The sequence below is a fragment of the Syngnathoides biaculeatus genome, chromosome 23 (genome assembly GCF_019802595.1).
Source record: "Syngnathoides biaculeatus isolate LvHL_M chromosome 23, ASM1980259v1, whole genome shotgun sequence".
Classification (NCBI taxonomy): Eukaryota; Metazoa; Chordata; class Actinopteri; order Syngnathiformes; family Syngnathidae; genus Syngnathoides; species Syngnathoides biaculeatus.
In genome coordinates, this window is record NC_084662.1 from 6,385,842 (window position 1) to 6,407,756 (window position 21,915).

At 49.5% G+C, this 21,915-nt stretch overlaps 3 protein-coding genes and 1 non-coding gene across 9 annotated transcripts; 1 reads left to right on the forward strand and 3 right to left on the reverse strand.

Annotated features, from left to right (window-relative positions):
* Nucleotides 1-3,784: 3,784 nt before the first annotated feature.
* On the reverse strand, nt 3,785-5,608 carry LOC133496502 (adenosine 5'-monophosphoramidase HINT3-like). Its single transcript, XM_061812179.1, has 5 exons — nt 5,420-5,608; nt 5,227-5,344; nt 4,405-4,474; nt 4,157-4,283; nt 3,785-4,074 (listed from the first exon to the last, which is right to left on the reverse strand). The coding sequence occupies exons 1-5, from the start codon at nt 5,504-5,506 to the stop codon at nt 4,027-4,029; spliced, it is 450 nt and encodes a 149-aa protein (XP_061668163.1). The 5' UTR covers nt 5,507-5,608; the 3' UTR covers nt 3,785-4,026.
* Nucleotides 5,609-6,390: 782 nt separating this feature from the next.
* Nucleotides 6,391-8,986, reverse strand: LOC133496501 (adenosine 5'-monophosphoramidase HINT3-like). Its single transcript, XM_061812177.1, has 4 exons — nt 8,424-8,986; nt 8,019-8,136; nt 7,886-7,955; nt 6,391-6,877 (listed from the first exon to the last, which is right to left on the reverse strand). Exons 1-4 carry the CDS (start codon nt 8,631-8,633, stop codon nt 6,661-6,663), a joined length of 615 nt encoding a protein of 204 aa, XP_061668161.1. The 5' UTR covers nt 8,634-8,986; the 3' UTR covers nt 6,391-6,660.
* A 138-nt stretch (nt 8,987-9,124) lies between these two features.
* On the reverse strand, nt 9,125-21,704 carry LOC133496499 (nuclear receptor coactivator 7). Of its 6 annotated transcripts, XM_061812171.1 has the most exons (18): nt 21,577-21,704; nt 21,406-21,495; nt 20,615-20,782; nt 17,783-17,919; nt 16,284-16,354; nt 16,107-16,214; nt 15,934-16,029; nt 15,281-15,406; nt 14,635-14,819; nt 13,900-14,054; nt 13,418-13,825; nt 13,135-13,306; nt 12,448-12,595; nt 12,065-12,190; nt 10,890-11,115; nt 10,701-10,796; nt 10,566-10,639; nt 9,125-10,153 (listed from the first exon to the last, which is right to left on the reverse strand). In XM_061812171.1, exons 3-18 carry the CDS (start codon nt 20,650-20,652, stop codon nt 9,992-9,994), a joined length of 2,328 nt encoding a protein of 775 aa, XP_061668155.1. In that variant the 5' UTR covers nt 20,653-20,782; nt 21,406-21,495; nt 21,577-21,704; the 3' UTR covers nt 9,125-9,991. The 6 variants fall into 6 exon arrangements, with proteins under 6 accessions (XP_061668155.1, XP_061668160.1, XP_061668158.1 ...); XM_061812176.1 differs by lacking the exon at nt 21,577-21,704 and having other exon boundaries at nt 10,890-11,042; nt 13,900-14,021; nt 21,406-21,570; XM_061812174.1 differs by lacking the exon at nt 21,577-21,704 and having other exon boundaries at nt 13,900-14,021; nt 21,406-21,570.
* Nucleotides 21,705-21,735: 31 nt separating this feature from the next.
* trnae-cuc (transfer RNA glutamic acid (anticodon CUC)) lies at nt 21,736-21,807 on the forward strand. Its single transcript has one exon. It is a non-coding gene; the product is annotated as a tRNA-Glu (tRNA).
* Nucleotides 21,808-21,915: the final 108 nt, after the last annotated feature.

Genomic DNA, 21,915 nt, shown 5'->3' on the forward strand with positions numbered 1-21,915 from the left:
CTCTTGATGTGCCACTTCGTCGTCATTTTGATCCAGCAGAGGTTGATCGGTTACGTCCTCCCCCTGAGGAGCTGCAGCCGTCTCATCCTCCTGATATGCGAAAGGTGCCTCGTCTTCCGTCCAGCCATTTGTCTTAATCTCCTGAGATTCCGATGCTGCGTCGCCGCCCTGAATGACTGTAGCCATCTCTCTCTGGTGTGCAAGATTAGGTGCAGCATTGGTCTGACGTTGCAGTGGCGCTGCAGTAGATTCGTTTTCTGGAAGCACAAGTACCGAAGTAGCAGTCTCGTCTTCGAGAGGTGCATTGGTGGTCTTATTGGTCCAAGGTGTGTCAGGGTTCTCCTGGTGGGATGCTATTGTCTCAACCACTTGAGGTGCCATAAGTCCCTCAATCCTTTGACGGCCCAAATCAGTTCCTTCCTCCTGGATTGCGGGAGTTGCGTCATCTTCTAGGAGAACTGTGGTTGTGTCATCGGTCTGGGGTGGTGCGGTTGCATCCACTTCCAGGAGAGCTGTCGGTGTGTCCACATTCTGAGGTACAGCAAGTATGTTATCTTCTGGGAGAGCGGCGGCGGTGTGCTCCTCCTGGGCCAGAATGGCCGTGTAGTCTTCCAGGAGAGCTGTGGTTGTGTCTCCCCCCTGAAGTGCATCACTTCTCTCGGTTTTATGGTATTCTGGAGGTATTTCTTCCCGAGGCGCCATCATTTGAGATCCTAGAGGTGTCTCGTCCTTCTGAAGATCCACATTTTGAACGTGTTGAGATTCTGAGGTTGTCTGACCTTTTTCAAGAGCAGTCTCATCCGAAGAGGTGCAACTGCTCATGTCATCTTTGTGCTCAACGTGTATCTCGTCCACCTGAAGTACATTTTTCTCAATCTTCTGGGATTCTGAAGTTGTCTCTTTCCCCAGGGCACCTGCAATTGTGCGACCCTCTTGAGTCGAAGCACTTATGCCCGCTCCAGATTCCCCGTCGACCGGAAATGACTTTGGAAGTGCTAAATATCTGTCTTGAAGTGGAGCAGTTATCTGCGTCCCCAGAAGTGCTCGATCCATCTCAAACTCTGGTGTCGCAGTTGTGCCATCAACCAGAGGGGCTTTGGCTTTCCAGTTGACATCAAGTGCACTGCTAAGCTCTTCTTGCGTTCCTACAGGTGAGTCATTCTCCAAGGGCATTGCAAACGTGACAGGATGATCACTATGAGGTATTTCATTTCTTTCGTCTTCTGGATGCGCAGCAACCGTGTGCTCCTTGCGAGGTGTGGCGGGTGCCTCGTCTTTCTCTACCCACGTGGTTGGTTCAAACTCCTGAGGTGCCGATGTTGTTTTCTCTTCCCCCGGGCCACCAACGACGTCATCCTGTATGGAAGCATTTGCCGTATCAGCCAATGGTTCTGTCTTCATGTCAACTTTACACAATCCTAAACCCGTGTCCTCCTCCTGAGGAACAGCAACAGTCTCATCTACTTGGGTTGCCCCCTCCGTTGTATCCTCCTGAGGTACTGAAGAGGCCTCATCTTTGTCAATAGTCATACCCTCCTGAGGTGCTGCATCCCCCACAACTTCTCCCTGTACTGTCGGTGTGTCCTCCCCTTGAGGTTCAGCGTTTTTGCGAGACTCCTGCAGCGCTACAGCCGAGCAATCCAGCGCTTGCTCTTCGGGTGTGCCCTCCTGCACCGGAGAAACGCTTGTATTTTCAAGTGCCATCGCCCTGGCGTGGTGCAGCAACCTCATCTTTCCGAGATGAAGCCACGCTCTCATCATGAGTTGTTTCATGTTGAAGGAAGTCAGTCCTAAGCTAGTCAAATCCTCCTGAGATCCCATGAGCCTCGCATCTTTGTGTATGGGCGCTTGATCTTTTGCAGAGGTCGTTTCTGGTACTTGCAGGGCTACGGTTGTGTCGGTTTGCCTAAGTGCGGCCTCTGGAGCTTGTGCAGCCGTCCCATCCCCAGGGTCGTATTCACGAGTTGCGTCATTGGACAGATCCTCATCAGACGCAGCTTCATATGCGTCATCCACCAGAGAATCTTCAACTGCATCCTCTCCTTGGGGGGACAAAAGTGTCTCATCCTCTTGAGATGCAGAAATGGTCTCACACACAAGGTTGAGGACGTTTGTCTCCACCTCCGGCGATAACGAAGCGCTTTCCTGCTCCCGAGGTGCAGTGTAGGTGTCCGCCAGAGGTCTGCCATTTTCCTCTAGCTCCCGAGGTAACGGGGGTCTTTCCTGCTCCTGAGGTGCAGCAAGGCTCTCGTCCACACGAGGTCCGACATTTGTCTGGGGCTCCTGAATGAAGTAGGCACTTTCCTGCTCCTGGGGTGCCGGGGCGGTGTCATCTGCAGGGCTGCTGACATTTGTCTCATACTCCGAAGGTAATGGAGCTCCTTCCCGTGTCTGAGGTGTAGCACTTGTGGAATCTATCCATCCAGTTGTACAATCCTGCGCAGACGGGCCACGGTTGTCATCTCGGACCACTTCAGCGCACTCGTTTTCAGGTTCTCTTCCTTCAATTGGTGCGCAAGATGCGCTTTCCATCCGAGCGTTGCCCGTTCCCCCTTCCCGCCTGGCTGCAGTCGGCGGTTCCTCCGCAGGTCCGTCTTCCAGCGGTGTGGCAGTCGCCCGCACCATTGGACCCGTGCGGGCCTCCAGAAGTGCCGCAATGGTGTCGTTCACTAGAGAATTAGCAGCCGTATCAAAATCTTGAGTCTGGGCTTTCCGGGCTGGAGGATCTTCGGTCTGGTCCGCCTCCTTCTCGGCCACGCAGGCTTCAGCCCGGTCCTCGTCCTTTTCAGGTTGGCCTTCGGTTTTGACTTGCTGGAGCGAGGCGGTTACGCAGCCCAGTTTCTGAACCATCACCCCCTGTCCTGGTGCCACACCCTGCTCCTCCTTTCCATCGTGCTCGGGAGTCGCTGCATGCGCCGACCTCCGGTCGGGCGTTCGGTGTTTCTGGATATTTCGGCGTTTCCTCAGCTTGTGTCGACTTGGCATCTTGGGAGTCTGCTCACCGCGTATTTGAGCGAGACGACGCTCCTTCCCGTTGATTGGTGTATTGGCGATCAGTTGCAGCCCCCACGGCCCTCACACCTCCCCGGATGGCCAACGTGGTCATCGATCCAAAGCTTTGAGACGCCGTTGTCATCAGAAGCATCACAGCACCTTGCTCTTGCCCCAAGTGATGACGTCACGTCCCATTTTTTTCTTAAACACGTGCTCGCGAGTAACACAGCGCGGCCCGTTTTATTAATAATGCCGCTCATTGCGTTGCTGACCTCGCAAGTTTTCCAGTTGTCACAAGTCAAAATTTGCAGTTCATATCGTTCTGGTCGCAAAATGAAAATGCACTGAAACGCGACTATGTAGCAATTACGTCATTCATATATTTTGGTGGGAGGAGAAGCAGATGCCTCACTTGGAGGAACGGCGCTGATCAAGCCTGTGCGATATTTCTAAATTGTGTGTTTTTTTTTTTTTTTTAATGAAAGACAAACAAGATTTCATAAACTCTGCTAAACTGTACGAGTAACTAGTGACACCAAGCGGCTAACAGGAGTCATGACAGTACGTATATCATTTCAAAGAAATACATGTATACGGCTAAATGATCATTGACAGTCAATGTTTCAACTTACAAATAATACAAATATTTGGATATACTACCAGTCAATAGTGGGGCAGTTTTCCGCCAATCAAAAGTGTGCCCAAACCTTCGACTCCTATTGTATTCAAATATATTCAGAAAAAAAAAAAAAACAAAACACCATCACTTTTTTTTTTTTTTTAAATTCAATATGGATTTCATTCGTACATTTTATTTGCCGTTTCAGAAAAGCACCCAAAATAATAAGAAATTACAAAGGAATGTACAACATGAATTCAACAAAAATTTGTCATTCAGATGTAAAATAGACAACGAATAACATAACCCACTGAAGCATAAAGAGTTTAAAAAGTTCCACCTTTGAACCTCCTAAATGGCTCTTACGCAGCTTTTCCCGGGAATCGGGCCAACGGGAGCATTTCGACGTCGTCTCATTTGATTCTGCCGCGCGTCCTCAGCTGAGTCAGGACTTGGTCCACCTGCGAGAGGGAAAGAAAGCCGCAAAGCGTCGTCGGAGGGGCCGCCCGCGAGCCCCCGAAACGTCCCGGCGTGCGCACTCACTGTGATGAACCAGTGCGAGCGCGGCCCGTAGCGCCGCTGCCAGCCTTCGCTCATCTCGCCGGCGGGCGACAGGGCGTGCAGGTGCAGGTGGGGCACCGACGAGAACGGGGGCACGTGGAAGCCCAGCCTGCGAGGGGGTGCGGGTGGGGGAAGGCGGCCGGGGCAAAAAAAAAAACAAACAAACAAAAAAAAAAAAAAATCACTCGGGACTCGAACCCCGACACTCCTTTCTTGCCCTTCCTCTTTACCTGATGTCCGTGAGGTCACCCGCTTTATTTTTCTCTAACGCGTCCCTTCCCATCTCGCCCATGCGCTCCACTGGGAACAAATAAACAACTGCTCAAAAAGTTTTATAGGGCCAAATACAAAAAATGTCACGGACTGCGGAAAGGTTTATCGAGAAGTTACTTTTGCTCATCCACACACGTGCTCGTATTTGGTTGCAGACCTGTCTGGTCGTTTTGGACAGAAAGTGATTTTATACTCAGCGGTGCCTTGAGATGAGAGTCACTCCGCCTACAAGTTTCTCATGATACGAGCTCTCCTTTTGAGATTTTGCCTTGACTTTTGAGCACAACTTGAAATACGAGCTCGGCATGCATCGTTACGTCCCCAAAAGCAGCACTCCGGCAAAGTTACTGTCCAACTAAATATCAAATAAAGAACATGACACATATTTAATCATTGGGACGACCAAAGAGCTTTTGTTCAAGTGCGATTAGCTTAATGCCGTCAAATAATGCAAAACACCATAAACTGGTTAACGATTAGCATCTTCGTGTTGGGGCGTAAATGCTGCAAGCAACCAGACATTTAAACTTTGGAAGAACACAGGCGGGTATTAAAATAACACTCACGGGTATGTATATATTTATCCTTTGGGAGAAACCCCTCATATTAGTGGCGAGACAGTCTCCGAGTGCAGAATATCCGGAAGGAGGTTTTAATTATGGCGCCCCTCACACCAGTCGGGGGCTTCCATTTGTCTCTTACGGCTTACTCGTGCCAAAATGGCCACCTAGCTAGTTAAATATTGTTAGCATTTAGCCATAAGGCGACTAAATCGTCACCGGTGGGAATGTGTTGCGCACGCAGAGCTTTGCAGCTGTCAATGTGGGTGCAGGTGATGACGAGCAAGTGAAGGCCGGCGTCGGCCTTGGCGTCCCGGAAGCACAACAACTCGTCGTCCTAAACGCACAAAAAAAAAAAAAAAAAAGTCCACAACGCGGCACAGAGCGAGAGCGAGAAACAAGATGGACTTACGCGCATGAGGATTTCCGTGTCCGTCTGATTGTTCGCGATCTGGCAAAAAGGACACTCGTCGTCGTCGTCGTCGATTTGCGTCGCCATTCGATCGCGATGAAGAGTTTTGAGAGCGCAGAAGAAGAACAAGCGAGGCCGGACCGCGGCCAGGTGAAAGCAATCGCCAACCGAGTCAATCGAACCAGGTGCGTTCAGGCGCCTTCCTAAATTCGTGGACGCAAAGTCTCATTTGGGTCATCTCCAACGTCAACGGGATGCAGATAACATCGAAATGTACCTTTTGGCGAAACTGTGGCCACCTAAGGCCAAATGAAACTCAGAAAAACTAAACTGCTTTCATCTTTTTTGTTGGATCTCTTGCCCAGATCCAGCAAGGATAAATTTGAGACCCCAACGCTTCCTCTGCTAGCTGTAGTAAGAGTTAATTTGGAGGGAAAAAAAAAAAAAAAATCACAAAAAGTGGGACGTTTTACAAGCTGCACATTGGACAAAAAGCTAGAATTGGAAGTGTAAAAAAACAAAAAAAAAAAAACAAAACAGTACTGTATTTAAAAAAAAAAAAAAAACCTGAGCGGGTAAAGAAATGCGTTTTGGAATTTGAAAATCATCACATGAATATGTTTTGTGTCAATTATTTCTAGATCCCCGGCTAAAACGCAGAGGGGAAGGGCATCCGGCGTAAAACTGCGCCAAACAAATGAATGCGTTCATCTGAGACGACGCGCTGTGGCGACCCCTAACGGGACAAGCCGAAAGGAAAACGCAATTATTTCTCGAGTCATTCTTTCATTTGTTTTAGCTGCGTTGTGATCATTTTAGTTTTGACGTGACACCGTCAATGTGACCAACACGGTCGCTACAAAGGCACATTTTTAGCAAATGAAAGCTTTCGCTGCTTATAGATGTGAAATTGCAATTTTTTTCTCACTGCCTGGTGAGCGACATCATCACGGCACGCGTGGTGCGTCACATAACCAACATTTGCAAATTTCAAAAATGAGCGTGCACGTCAGGCGCACCACATTGAAAGGCGCCGCCTCGTCTTTCCTCAAGTTTGCAAACAAACTGGATTGGAGTAGAACTCCAACACAAGTGAACTGTACTGTACTTGGTGATTCCTCGGAGGAGCCCCCGCGCCACGCCGGCCGGACTCGGACACGTCAGGTCGTCACTTCCGTCCGGTCACGTTTCCGGCTCGCGCTCGTCGGCAGCGACGAGGTACGATTTGATTTTATTCTACGTCATTGATCGGCAGCACGGCAACGGGGGCGGGAGCACTTTGCAGGCGCGCCCTCAGTTTTTTTTCCTGGACGCGAGACGGCGGCGCGCACGTCTACGAAGGACGCCGTCCCGGGCAAGAATTTGACCAACGCGCTGCCCGCGATCTGGCTGGCCGGGGCCAGGACGTGCAGGTGCAGGTGATCCACCGACGTGTACGGCGGTTGATGGAATCCAATTCTGGAAAAAAAAAAAAAAAAAACTTTCAGTTGAATACAGCACTGGTGTCAAACTCAAGGCCCGGGGGCCAGATCTGGACCGCCGCGGGAGCTCATGCGGCCCGCAAAGCCAAAGCATGTGTGCTTTTGTTCAAATCTGTACCAACGTTTCAGCGTCACCATAAATGAGAATGTTCAGATATTGCCAGCATTTTTTTCTTTCCAAACATGAACAATGGTTGCCCTTGATTTCTGATTCCAAAACTGGTTCATAAATTTCATGTGTTAACATGATGAGGCTGTTTGACATTTTAACAGTTTCACAGTCTGAGGGAAACCCGAACTACAAAGTGGCCCGCAGCAAAAAGTGGGTTTGACAGCAAGACTAGCATCGAGGAAACGTTCGCCGCCTTGTCAATTATTTTATGAACAAAATTATTTGAAAATGAAGCATATTCCCCCCCCCACCTTTCCAAAAATTGACGAGCCACACAAACTCGGCCTTCAGAAAGTATTGAGCAAAGGTTGCTTGGCAAAACATGGACAATATTTAGAATGAACTCACTTCACGAATATCGTTCTCATGACAAGAATGAACGTTATGTCATGTCATTATCCAAGCCGCTTATCCTCACGAGGGTTGCAGGAAAGCTGGAGCCTTTCCCAGCTAGCTCCGGGCGAAAGGCGGACTACACCCGGAACCGGTCGCCAGTCAGTCGCGGGGGCAGATATCGGCACCGTCGCTGAGCGGGAATCAAGTTAACAAATATCAAAAATGACGTTTCTGGACAAATCTTTTAGATCAAAAATATTTTGCGGTGGCGGCTCATCCGGTGAAGCGTCAGCCTCACAGTCCTGAGGACCTGGGTTCGATCCCGGATCCACCTGTATGGAGTTTGCGTGTTCTCCCCGTGCCTGCGCGGATTTCCTCCTACACGCAACACTCCCCGGGACCCTCGTGAGGATAAGCGGCAAAGAAAATGGATGGATGAAATAAATGCCCCCCCCGCGAGGCCGCAAAGCAAGTCACCTGACGTCCGTCATGTCTGCGACTCCTTGGTCCCGGAGCGCGGCCCGGCCCACGTCGGCCATCTTTTCCACTGCAACAGCGATAAAAGTCACCAAAGGAGCAAAAGCAAACAAAACAAATGCGGCAAACTGACCGAGTGGCGCGTGGCCGCTGTGCAGCGACAAGCAGTCTTTAATGTGCTGTTTGGGGACAACCAGGTAATGGTGAGGAGCGGCGGGGGAAACGTCCCGGAAACACGCCAGCTGCCGATCCTGGGAGGACGACGCACACTTCAACTAGTCCCCCTGAACGCACCGCAAGAATTCCCAACTAGTCCCCCTGAACGCACCGCAAGAATTCCCAAGCGCTATACCGGGGGCGATTTCGCTCTTTTTTTTTTTTTATACCTTTAGGCATTTACCCTACCACACGCACGCCGAAATTATATTAAATATATTGTCATTTCACGTTTTTAAAATGTAAACGACTTCCCGGTTGTGACGCGTGGCTTCGAATGACAACTTTACCCAAAGGACACGACGACGAGTCGCATTCTTACCTTTTTTAAAACTTGAGCTTCTCGGTCTTGACCCCTGGCGATCATACAGAACGTGCACAAATGCTGTCCGCTCGCGTCGGCGTTGTTTTTGGCCATTTTGTTGTCACTTTTGACACTTTCTCCCTTCCGGGATCCCGTGACGCAATCCGCGCACAAAGATCGTCTACGTATGCAAGAGCGTCCTCTCAAATCACGCTGCTTCGTTTTCATTACACTTGACGGATTGGCGCATTGCCCCCAGCAACACGTTCGAGCGTCGAAAATAAACCTAATTTCAAATAATTCCCTCGAAATACTGCAATAGCACGTGATTGACAAAACGCTGCATATGTGTTGGTTTACAAAGCAGGCTCCAAACAACTGGGCAGTCTACATGTATGTATGCGACATTTATTCATGTTTAAATGTAGTTGCAATAGCAACACAATAAATAGATCCTCACTCGCAGCGGACAGCAGTTTTGAATTCACAAGAAATGATAATACTTCAGGCGCATTCACAGTAACGACTACAACTAGAAGACGGCACCTCACTTCCACACGACTCACTCCAATTGGCACAACGTGTGTGTGACTGCAGTTCAGCCATGCGACTTACAAAGCAATGTCAGATATGCATGAAACGTACTTTTGTAGTTAGTGGTATGTGAAGAGTGCAGCGACGCCCGGCGGCTTCCCTTTTTGTAGTGCCGTTGGGACAACTTGCTTGACATGCCTTTTAATTCTCAGTCTAGTGCAAAGTGACAAGTCAGTGATCGTTCTTCTCTCTAATCTTTTAACGCCTTCGATGACCAAAAAACAGGGAAGAAAAACAAAAAAATCTTTGTATAGTGCTTGTTAGCTTGCATTACTCCACAAAATATATATTATACAATGGTAAAGCACTATAAAAGTACAAGCGTAAAAAAATAGCATTGCTCATCAAAATGTAAACCAAAACTTGAAATCATATAAAATATAACAAATGGAAAAATATTTGGTCAGCGAAAAAAATTGTGGCGCTTAGAAACTGTGAAATAAAGTTAACGGGCTCACAATGAGAGCAAGTGCACAATTTGTAAACAATCGTTCAACAAATTTCAAAGTGAAAAGGACAAATGTCAACTTGTGACGCTAAACTTCCACACTTGCTGCGGAGTTCGTTGCCAGCCTTTAGTTCAAACCGTGATTCCCAAACACCGTCAAAAAGAATCCGTTTGACTTTGACACCACCGCTTCATTTGCACATTTTGAAGATTTCTTTTGAACCACAGACAATGTGACGGGTAAACTATTGAAGAAATTTCCGTGTGTTCAATCCCCCCCCCCCCACTAATCGGGATTTGTGAACGTGCACGCCTGCAATATTCAGCACATACGCTTTCATCTTCGATTTTTTGGTAACTATCCGGTGGTGCGCCGTACAGTTTTTCCAAAAGTGAAAAACGTCCCTCGTCTTGACGAAGGGGAAAGGGAAAGACTAGTTTGACCTAAAGTTCTGGTGGGGGCACCTCGTCCTTCCGAGGAGCTCCACACGTTTCCTCTTCACGACACTGCGCCGCGTCGCCAGCCAGCCGGCCGGCAGGCAGCTCACGAAACGTTCCGACGTCTGCGAGCTACTCGAAGGTCCACACCTCCAGACTGTGGATGTTGAAGTCCCGGCGGGCCGACAGCGGCTGGTTGTCGAAGGTGGCGCATCTGGTGGTGGTGCCCCGGTACAGCTCGGCGTCCAGCCACAGACCCAGTTGACCGCTACACAGAGAGAGAGAAAGAAAAAAAAGAACCCCAAACTAGCGCAATAAATTCTCAGTTCAAGCGTGTAAAAAAAAGCTGGACAAGAAAAGTATGAAATTGTTCATTTCCTCTCGATACAGGCATACTCCATTATTAAAAAGGTAGAACTGTTTAAAATGCTTCATATAGATCTTTTTTTTTGTGTGTGTAAAAAAGACAAATCTGTGTATGAAATTATTATCTGATGAGTCAAATTTCATTTTCACCTGAAAGTTTTTCTGCTTATTGATCATTTGGAGGGTGGCTGTATTTGTTATTGTTACATAAAGCCGTTTTAAGAAATCCCACTTGAAAGAGGCCAGTGGGACACGGACGGACGGAGGGACGGACGGACGGACGGAGGGACGGACGGACGGACGGACGGACGTACCCGCCTCCTCCCATCTGCAGCGAGTCGATGTTGCCTTTGACAAAGTAGGAGTTGTCTCCCGTCCAGCGGTACACCTGCGCAACGTCAACATCAGCAACATGCTCGTGCTAATCGACGGCAACAACGAGCGTCCACCTTGATCTCGGGACAGAAGCTGTAGAGGAAGGTCTCGCCGGTGCCGTAGCAGTGCTCGCTTATTTTGAAGGGATGCGTGGAGAAGGCCCCGAAGATCTGGGAAACAGGTCAAAGAAAATGGCCGCCTTTCCGCCACACGGCTCCCGTTTTATTTATTATTTTTTTTTTTTTAAACCGGCCTCGACCTACCTGGCGGTCCAGATCCTTGACGACCAGCAGGACCGGAGCGTCCACGTCGAGCAGGTTCCGGTAGAGCGTCTTGAGGCTGGTGCCGTCCCTGACCGTGCTGTACGCCAGCCGCCACGGGTAACCCTGCACGCGGGCCGGCAAGCGGCAGGCCAGCTGCGGGGCGGGCGGGGCAAACGCTCACGTGCCAAATAAAGATGCTTATTTTCCATTCAGCATTCTTCTGCTTCTTTGGCGCAAATCAGATTTGGGGGATTATTCACACAGACAGACGCCAAGAGCCCAACTTGTTTGTGCCATTTATCGATATTTTATTTTGTAAAGTTAACATTAGTGCAAATATATTCAAATTCATTTGGTCAATTAATGTTGAGATTATAGTCATAAAGAGAATACATAATCACTAATTCACGTCTTGCGTGGTTGAGATTACTGCTAATATCGTTGAATAAATTCAGTAGGTAGCTCTTTAAATTATCGTGACGACGAGGATATTTCACGACTCGTGAATACGTGATGGGAGGAGTTCAATTTTACTTTCCACTCCTTTTCAGATGCGCCATATTAAACTACTGTATGCACGTTTTCATTTTTCATGTTTCTTTGGCAAGTCGCTCTAGTCGTTTGTGATTGTCCATTATTGTAATTAGTTCTTATTTTTGTAGGAGGTTTGAAATCAATAGCTAACGACGACCATCAGCGGAACATCCCAAAATCCCAGATGGGTCGGGCTCTTGTTTATAATGAACGGGCTCGCTATGCTAATTCCAGTTAGCCTATTTATGGTGGTGTGCATTATTTTAGCAGAGTCTAGTTAACTAAACGAAATTGGCAAATTTTGCAGACGACAAGCTACTTCTTGTTTCCGGAGCTGTGGCATATTTAACGACGCGGCAGAGACAAATAAAAGAGCTCGAAGCAAGCACGTTTAGAGAGCTTCCTTTTTGACAGCGACAGCTGGGAAAGATGCTAAAAAAATACCATTGAAAAGTGTGTGTTGATACATTTAAATGTGTTTACAATGTTCAGGGTAACATGGATAATTGAATTCAACGGCCGCCAATGGCAGTGAAGGGGGGGGGGAAAGAAAATGTCTCAGCGCGGATATTCATCTACGGAGGGCGGTTCTGGGAGGTACGGGCCGCCACGGGCAGTACTTGAAAATGAGGACGTTGTACCTTCTCCACGTGAGTGTCCTGCAGCAGGCTGCTGGCGTCGCTCAATATGGGCAAGCCGTCCGCTGCCGCTTCGCCGTCGCAGCTGCCGAAACTCTGCCTCCGCTTGGCCTCGTCGATTGTGATGATCTGCCAACAAATGCAAACGATTGTCCATTTGGATTTGTTGTTGTTGGTTGTTTTTTTGAAATAAACAAATTGAAAAACTGATGAAATGTCCTTTTTATGTCCAGGATACGACTACGTAGATTTTTTTATTAAAATAAGGGAAGACAGGACCTTATTTTTATTTTTTTTTAACTAAAATACATAATGTTTGTGCGGGTGCACCTAATATAGCGAGCGCGTGTTGTATTTGCTTCCGATTTATTTATGTTTCGTTTCACCTCCCAGCTGCACGAGGCGGGGTCGCCGAAGAAATTGTCGATCATGTCCAGCTCGTCCTTCTCCACCACCACGAAGCCTTGCTCGCGGGCCTCCTTGCCGTAGACGTCGGGAGACCACTGGACGAAAAAGGCGTACAGGTGGTCCACTCTGAAGCAAACGCGCACACCCGTCAGTTTGGTGAGTCCCCAAAACGTCACGTTCGTTCCACTCCATCTTCACAAAAACGTAACTCTTGATGCATCGATATCATACAACAGAGCGATCGATCGCTTTGTGTTCAAGGAAACGCTTTTAACGTGTTGATCAAAATCAACTTTTGGACATGTTCAGAGGCGAGAGAGTGAGTATATTGGTAGAAGGATGCTGAGGATGGAGCTCCCGGGCAAAAGAGCGAGCGAGAGGAAGACCAAAGAGAAGGTTGATGGATGTGGTGAGGGAAGACATATGAGGGCAGTTGGGGTGTTGAGAGAGGAAGATGCAGGAGCAAAAGATGACACGCTGTGGGCGACCCCTAACGGGACAAGCCGAAAGGAAAAGAGATGATCAAAATCGACTTTGCCAATTCAAATGAATTTACTGCAAGCTGCTTTAGCGCATTTAGACCGAACAGAAGTTCAGCAGAAAAAAACTCCAGTTTCTGACCAAAAAAGCGGAGCGAGAAACGAGACAAGCAAAACATGGCTCACCTCTCCTGCGGGACGGCAAACCAGTACTCGGGTTGCTTCCCCACGCTCCCCAAGGAGTGCGCCGGGCTGGACGTCCTCCCGCTGGCGAAGGACTTCCTCATTGGTTTTCCCACGCGGAAGCAGAGGAACATGGGCGGGTTCTTGCTCTTCTCCTCGGAGGAGAAAAGCATGTCTGCGCACACAAAGACATTTTGGTTCGGTCGTTGAAGGTGGAAGAGAAACCCACGCGAGGACAGAACCGAGATGCCAACTCCGCACGGGAAGGCCGGAGACTGCTTGCTACCTTCGATCGGAGCCTGAACCCTCTCCATCAGCCACGACTTGACCTCGGCGTCGTAGCCGTCGGGCGTCGGTCCCGTCTCTCCGTCCTGGCGCTTTCGCAGCTCGCCGACTTTGCTCGCGGGTTCTTCGCGCACGCCGGCCGTCTCCGACGACGAGCGGACGGACTCCCCGTCTTCAACGGAGCTGTTCTGGGCCAAGCCTTCGTCCTCGTCGTCATCCGGCTTCCCTTCAGTCCGGCAAAGCGGCGACCTGTCCCGGGCGCCCCCCTCGCCTCGGGCTCTTCGGGCGCTGTCTGGCGTTTTCGAGCAGGTTCCCTCCGCTTCTTCCGCGCTCCCGTTGACGGTGGGCTCCAGCTCGGTGAAGCCTTCGTCCGAGGGAGACTTGTCGGTCTGCTCTCCTTCCGTGCTGACTGCGACGGGACGACACGGTCCGCTCTAAGTTTGCTTCGAGCGTTGAAAACGGGACCCAAGACCGAAGTCTCACCCGTTTCCGAGAGGGCCGACTCCAGGTCGTCCAGGATGATGGGCCGCTTGGCGTCCAGCGCTTCGTAGCGGCTGAAGGGGTTCAGGTCCCGCTCCGAGGGCAGCTGCTCCCACTCGCCGGGCCTGTAGACAGGACACAGATCCCGCGGTAGGTCGCTGTGGAGGCGGGGTCGAGTGAGGGTGAACATGCAAAGGGACAAACAAAACAAAAACAACAAAAAAAAAAAAAAAGGAAAGAAATAAGGCCAAACACAAATGACACATGACAAGAATGGAAATAAATAAAGAGGCATAACGCAGCAATTATGTCTAACGAGGAAATACAAAACTGGGAAACAAATTTAAAAAAAAAAAAAAAAATGTACCAACAAAGTTCTCTATGGAGATGATTAAAGGAGGACATGCTTGAAAAGGGTTACGTCGTGGAAAATGGGAGATTTAATTGCCTACACGTGTGAAATTACATTTTCGTCACCTGCTGAGTTCAGAAATTGTTAGCGAGCCCTTCCAAATTCGGTTCAGTTTACATACATCAATAACCGCTCAAGGACATGAGTGAAGATTGGCAATTTCCAAGTGACGGCCAGACTACACAAAGCCAAAAGTTTTTGGGAGATTCCGGCTTCCGAAAAGCGGCACATCGCGCGCCCGCCCTTGTGGGACACGTGCGTGAAGCGCTGCCTCCGGGCGTGAAAATACTTCCGTTGCCTTTGCGCGGGCGAGGCGGTCGGCTTACGACGGCAGCGCGTCCTTCAGCTTCATGCGCGACACGTCGTCGTAGAGCGCCACGGAGACCACCTCCTCCATGGGGCAGATCAGGCCGTACTCCTCGCAGCCGTGCTCGATGACCAGCGGGTCCGACTTGTGCGGGTCGAACATGATGTTGTTGGGGGTCACGATCAGGACGCCGCCCACCACCCCCTGCACACGGAGACGTAACGTCACCAGTTTTGACAACCTCTCTTGAGTCGAGGCACGGATTTTTACAGCGCGCCGCTAAAGAGCAATGCCTGAAATCATTGCGCTCCTGTCGAAATGTCGTCACAAATTTCCGAACCTCAGTGACAAGTGTGGGCTTGCCTAGCTCACCACAAAGCTAGAATTTCTTATTGCAAGAATGCCAACACGGCCAGCTTCGTTTTGGACCTTCTGCCATCTTGTGGAAGAGCATTTAATTTTAATTTCCTGGCATTAGTCAAATGCTGAACGCTTTCACTGTCATCAGTTTATGCAAGGACGCCAATAACAGACCACAGAAAGAGAAGCGCTTCTCCATACCGGCAGCGATTTTGGACGCCCGCTGATCAAATTGTTACTTTACACGAGAGACGACAAAGTTCGTCAGCAGCAGTTTTGCAAAGTGCTGGCGTTCCACTTCTCACCATTCCATCAGTGAAGTACTTGCAGCTCATTTTGATGAATTGAACCGTCGCCGGGCTGTCGTCCTCGGAATTTGGGGAGAGCTGACGCCGGATGGAGAGCGCCGACGTGGGCTCCGGACTCCCGTCCTGGAGGCCAAAAGTTCCCACGTTAGATTGCAACGCATTCTCCTCACATTTCACTTTTCAAGTTCACTCGACTCGAACCTCGGTCTGCAAAACTGTGAGGCCACAGCTCTCACCAGTTGCTCCACCGTGCCACCCATTCAATCCCAATGTATACTTTTATAATTCATGTAATTTTAAACGTGGGCTGTATTTATAAAATGCCAATTTGCTGAATAATTTGGGGGAAAAAGATGGTTCCATTAAGGGTACAAATACAACAGGACTTCAGAGAATGCCGAGTGCGTTGGGATGAAGACCGGCCGGAGTGGGCCACACCGGCCCGCCTCGTCGTTAGCTGCAGACAAGGTCGCCATCGCAGCGATACGTGTACTCCACATATTTGCCACTGGTATCGGCGCGCGGTACACGACAGTTATGAAACTATGAGTGTGTTCCCTTTATTGAGGCGCAACAGGAAATGGTGAAAGGACCAAATCCCAGTACAAAAATGCTGACTTCCGTTCGTTTCTTTCTTTCTTTTTACTCACTCGAGCCGTCTCCACGGAGGAACCATTTGTGAGCGACGGATCCGAGTCAGTCTGAGACTTGAATTCTGTCCCGCTCACGTCAGGGACAAACAGCTTCTGCGATAGCGGAGGACAACGTCGTCGGGCTCCCAGTTCGCTTCGAGCCAGGGGACTCGGGGCGACCGGCTTCTCACCTGACCGGGGTAGACGCTGTGGCAGAAGAGCTTGTTGAGCTGGACCAGCTTGTTTGGGGTGACGTTGAAGTTGAGGGCGATGCTGTTGAGGGAATCGTCGGGTCCCGCCTGCAAAGAAGTCCGTCCCGCGTGTCAACGGCACCTTGGACGTCGCTCGCAGTTGTTGAGTGCACTCACGATAAACTCCACAGTCCCCGGCGGTCTCCTCTTCTCCCGCTTTGCCGGGTTCTTACTTTTACACACGTCGGCTGCCGCCGAGACAAAACAGAAGACAAAACACCATTAACGGGGGGACTAATTGGCATTCGCTACCCAAACAAGAAGTTTTATTCCGGCTCCAACGCATCCGAGTCCTAAATAATATCTCGGGGTAAGAAGTCAGGTCTTTCTTTGACTTGAAAAAAGATTCCTTCATGCAGTTAAGTCAAGATACATAGTGGAAATGTGCCCCACACGCAAATGAAATCAAAGCAGCCTTAAACGCTTTTGGAACAAAACCTGCACACATTTCACTTCAAACAGACAAAAAGCTCAGCTTAAGGCGTGGCCGTTTTGCGAGGCTCTCGGAAATGTTTGGTTTTTTTTTTTTCCTCTACAGATAAAATTCCATTCCCCTAACATCATTGCGCAAAGAGTTTATCAACTTGAAGCTTTCCGTAATTGGTAAAAATGTCAACTAGTGTCCACGATGAGAGAGCACTCATTGTTATTGTACATTTACACACCAAATAATCATTTAGACAATCTTTACGCGGCTTGTCCTCATTATGCCCCAAAGCAAAAAAATGAGCAACGACCGCAGTTAACGGCAAGATCATCGGCGGCAGAGAGATTTCGTCCATTTCTTCAGATTTGAAAGCGGCTTCGAAAGGACAAACCTGTTTTCTGTTGCTAGGCCGATACACTGAAATGCAATTCGCGTTCTGAATTGAGGACAATTTGCTCACAGCCTCGGGGAACAACTTCTGCACGGGTAGGATCAAACCCAGAACCTCACAACTGTGAGCCAGGCGTGCCAACCACTCACAAAATAGATCATTTCGAGATAAAAAGACCATGAAAATGTTCTGCCCGGTGGTCCAGTACCAGGAGTTGCTTGCCCCCTTTATGTAAGTTTCTAAAGCCGACCCCCCCCCCCCCCCCCCCGCGGTTATCATGGGCACTCACTATTCGACCCCTGCCAAAGTCTACAGTTTGCATTTGCTTTTTGCCAACAGACACAGAAGCCATTAGTAGATCGTCCTCCGCCGCCGAGACGAGGGAGACACGATAGGCGCCCGCGTACATAGGCGGCCATTATTTGCAGATTTTCGGGATTCACGGGGGGGGGGGGGGGGTGCGGGAATACTGAGGGAATTCTGTGCAACCAATAAATAAAGTCAATCCAATCTGAGCAACTCAATCGTCAAGACGACATCTGCTCGCTAAAAAGTGGAATCCCGTCGTAATTCCGACACAGTCCGGTACGTTGGTTACGCAACTTCCTGATGAGGTCATAGCAGCAAATGGCCATGAACGCGGGACCTCCGTGCCGCTAATCAGTCAAGCGAAAGAAACAACAACACAGGTAGAAATTTGGGAGGCCAATGCGCAATGACAGCCAGCGATTCGGAACTAGCAGATACGAAAAGTGCCTTCAAAGGCCTCAAGTGCCCTCTCGATGCGATGACGCCCACCTGAGCCGGCGGCCGTCGTCCTCGGCGGGCCGGCCTTCTTGTTGGCTTCGGGGTCCGGACAGGCGATGACGGCCGCGCCGCGCTCATTGGCGGCTTTGTCCAGTTGGCTCTGCTTGAGCTGTCTCCGCCTCTTCAGCCTGACGGAAAAAAAAATGAAAATAAGAGTCGAGCTAACCGACCACTTACTGCTTGTTCTTTGTAGCTTATCAAGCTAGCCCTGAAAATCTTCCGGAAACGGAGTTGTTTTACCTTCTTGTTTCCACCGAGATTACGCTTTACTTTAGTACACATTTCTTTGTTTTGCCACCTTAAAACGTTGCAGATATTCACTTCAAACGTTCTCTTGGGTGCCGGTTGCAGACGCACCGCTGCCAGTTGATTGGCTGACCACACTCGGCCGCGTATTACCCACAAGGTTGAAGCGACTGGCTAATTCGTTAGCTAGCTAGCTAACTTACCTACTTGGCAAAAAGCCTCAATTCATTCCTTGATCCGTACTTTCATCTAAGATTCAAGTTAAACCTCGAGAGAAAAATCGGTTGAGCAATTTTAGCAAGATTATGTTTTTCTTCCACTTATCTGGATCAGCCACATAAATCGATTTTCCCGGTGAAAGCGGAAATGGGATGATGAGTTTTTGTGTAACTAGTTAGCTATCCAACCCACAGAGGTGAATTCACTCTCGTGGCAAATATCAATCCACACTTTTATTGGGATCTCCATCTTAATTCCAGTTTTTTTTCTTGGTCCCAGAGGAGCAAACCCAAAACAGAAACAAGTTTGCAAATTTTGCATCCTCCCTCGAAGTAACTGGCTGGCGCGCTAACTAATCGACGACGGTTACATTGACTCAAATAGCGGGGGGGAAAAAAAAAAAAAAAAAAAAGTACCAAAGTCATTCAGTTTCACGAGCTCTCTAATTCGCAGCGTCTGTGTTAGGTTTCCACGGGAACCTGTGTTTACTGTAATCGCAAGCAGGCGAGGGAGTGACGCAAGGCTATCATTTTGCAAACTGTGCGGAGGCAGGTTAGCGCAGCGCTTTAAGATTACAGCAAGCGACGTTTACGAGGGAGCACGGAACGATTAGGCCAACCCGATTGATCAAAAGCTTTCACCGGTCGGGCTGACCACGCTTGAAAAAGAAAACATCTCAAGTCCTGTGAACGGAGAGGCCAGATGGGGTCGATGGAGCCTCTCCCTCGGCCCCGGGCCGCCACTTTCGCTGATGCGCTCAACGTTCGTGTGGGTTTCAGCTCAGGAATCCGCACGAGCATTCCCGGCATTGCCATCTGTTTCGCTGGAGGCTACTTCCCGAAAATTCCCCTTCTCTCCCTACCAACTTGGAAAGGACAAATGAAAACGAGAGTCTTAGAGGAAGCATTTTTAAACAGAAACATCCATGACACGACCAATGACTGCGCACCGAATGCGGCGTTAACGCGTCTTTCCTTTTTGGCAGACGATTGCCCGCCGCAGCCTCGACGGTGGGATTTAGTCCATTTCCTTACGCTAAAAAGAAAATACTCAAAGACCGCAAAGTGCACTTTTTGGGAGCCCACTTTGTGTCACTACATTGCCACACGGAAAGACTTTTGACCAACTTAAAAAGGGTGTTTTGGAAAGTGGGAGGAAGCCAGGGAAACAAGAGAAGAAGGAAATTTCAGAGATGTAAAGCAGACGCACTGAACACGATTATTAATTATGTCAGTTAAAGATGAATGACAACAAAATTGAAGCCAAGGCAAACTCCCCCCGGACGTTTTGATACGCGTCAACGTTTACTGCCAGCCGAAAAAATATTCATCAAGTACATTTTTGGAGGTGGAAGGTTTCACCGAGCTCATGTGTAAAATAAACAACTGTAATGACTAACAGATCCCAGTAGAGGGTGGTGTTGCAGCTTTTGGGGAAAAGATAAAGATTAGGCGGCGAATAATAAAGGCCAACACGTCGGAAATCAGACAAGTTTGGGCACCTCGCACGTCGGTAGACTACGAATAGCTGTGGCTTTCATCCCACCCCCCAATTAACGATGTGTGAGCAGATGCCAGCAAGCCCACAAACCTTCAGTAGACGAGCTCCTGATATCTCCCTCTGTTTTAAAGTTAAAGCATATTTTTTTCCCCTTCTTTATTAGTCATCAGTCATTCACCAAAAATATCAGTTTCTGAGCAAAAGTGGGGAAAACAAACTTGTTAGACTCGTCCATATTCCATTTCTGCTAAGTGCTGCCTAAACTTGTCCGTCTTCCAACACGTTGGCACTTTCCTCCCTCGTAATCTACGTGACAAACCCAGATTCCCACCTCATCTTGATCTTCTACTCAAAACCTGTGCTGATCTCAAATCCAAAGCGATGCAATCCTCCATGTTCGGGTTGCTCAATGTCACACAAGTCACAGAGTAAAGTGTCGAGGGATAATGTCGAGAATTTCCTTACAGACAGACAACAAACCCCACCAAGGTGGAATTTGTAAAGCGCGTGTCCTCCGTGTCGCAGGTCACCTGGAGTCGATTCCAGGCGACTTTGGGCCCAGAAGTTGGCTCTGCCGGCCGATCACAGGTGGTCACTTGTCAAGATGCGAATAACCACACTTGCGCTATATCCACACTAGACAATTATCTGTTTTTGGGAGCACGGAGGAGCACGCGCTACCGCCACGGAAGACGGCCTGAGCTGAGAGTCTGGAACCCAAGGCCTCGAGACTGTGAGGCGGTAGAAGCTAACTAGTTGACCGTGCCGCCCTTTTGACACATGACAATTATACAAATTTCTTGTCTCAAGTGCGGCCCCAAATTGGCCACGTTTGGCAACCACAAAAGCATCGCTTACCTGGCAAAGTATCCTGGCTTTCGGTCCCTCTTCTCCATCAGACCGGAGTGTTGAACGTGCCTTCAGGGGAGGTGCACACCCATACGCATCCACCCAGCGTGTGTCCCAAAACACACGTCTCACACGCTGCTGCTGCTGCTGCTGCTGGAGTCGCGCGTCGTTCTCGTCCTGCAAACAAAAAGAGGCTGGTCAACAACCTCTGGTCATCCTCAGTGCAAAAAAACATCCAGCAAACTACCATTGTGTGCAAGGAGAAAAACAAGACATCTGCTTATGATTTACTCTCTTTACTTTGTTATGATGCAGCCGTCGAGTTTGGGTAACACGTGAATTAAACACGAATATAGCTGGGATGGACGCAATTATGGAGCCACTGGCTTTTGCATGCAGGCTGAATGGGGGGGGGGGGGGGGGGAGAAAGGCGTTACATAATCATTATGATAATGAGGTTCATTCGGGAGGAAAGTTCAACCCCAGCGACGTCGTACCCCGTAATTTGCACCTAGCTAGTCACTGCATCATGATCGGCGTGGTCACCGTTTCCTAACATCACGCCAGCTCCTCGGAAGAGAACAAAAAGCCTCGGAGAGCCAGCCCAGTTCTGCCCGCTCCGACTCAACAATGTCACGCTTTTAGTGCCCAAGCGAACACCGAGGGCAAGGTCCAGTCTCGCCGCGCCGCGCCGCGCCAGCCGATGATGCTAACGGCGTTGTTGCTAGCTAGCGGAGCCGCTTGTTGACAAGACAATGGAAAGAAGCCCGCTGGACGACGAGGAGGGGCGGCCCACTCACTTGGACGCCGCGCGCCGGCCTCGGCTTCGGCCTCGTCGTCCTCCTTCTCCGACGACGGCGGCAGCGTCACGGTCGAGTGTGCACTGATGTCTTCAAACGTCAAATAAAAAGAGACATCGCTTCAGCTCAAGTCGCTGCACAAAGCTCGCGTGCATCCTCGCGCAGGCTCACCTCGAACTTTTGACGCCCTCTAGCGGAAAAGGAAGTTGAAACACAATCACACGCGCAAATGCCCTGCTAGTTATCGGTCAAATTTGGTGAATGTTGGACCAGGCGATTTCACTTTGCTATTAAAACATGTTAGTACATACAACACAGAGCCCGTGTATCTCCCTGGTGGTCTAGTGGTTAGGATTCGGCGCTCTCACCGCCGCGGCCCGGGTTCGATTCCCGGTCAGGGAACTACCCTTTTTCCTTCCCAACTCCCAAACGTAACATTTATGGCCCGCAGTTCATTGCAGCTCCTCAAACTCGCCGCAAAGGCGACTTCTCCATGGGGAGACGCGTTGA

Coding starts and splice junctions, on each gene's coding strand:
- LOC133496502 (XM_061812179.1), bottom strand. CDS start 5,506: ATGGCGACGCAAATCGACGACGACGACGACGAGTGTCCTTTTTGCCAG. Junction 5,345..5,419: donor ACACGGAAATCCTCATGCGC/GTAAGTCCATCT, acceptor TTGTGCGTTTAG/GACGACGAGTTGTTGTGCTT. Junction 4,475..5,226: donor TGCGCAACACATTCCCACCG/GTGACGATTTAG, acceptor ATTTGTTCCCAG/TGGAGCGCATGGGCGAGATG.
- LOC133496501 (XM_061812177.1), bottom strand. CDS start 8,633: ATGAAAACGAAGCAGCGTGATTTGAGAGGACGCTCTTGCATACGTAGA. Junction 8,137..8,423: donor AAGCTCAAGTTTTAAAAAAG/GTAAGAATGCGA, acceptor TCGTCCTCCCAG/GATCGGCAGCTGGCGTGTTT. Junction 7,956..8,018: donor CAGCGGCCACGCGCCACTCG/GTCAGTTTGCCG, acceptor TCGCTGTTGCAG/TGGAAAAGATGGCCGACGTG.
- LOC133496499 (XM_061812171.1), bottom strand. CDS start 20,652: ATGGAGAAGAGGGACCGAAAGCCAGGATACTTTGCCAG. Junction 13,307..13,417: donor GGTTCAGGCTCCGATCGAAG/GTAGCAAGCAGT, acceptor TTGTGTGCGCAG/ACATGCTTTTCTCCTCCGAG. Junction 12,191..12,447: donor CCGCCTCGTGCAGCTGGGAG/GTGAAACGAAAC, acceptor ATTTGTTGGCAG/ATCATCACAATCGACGAGGC.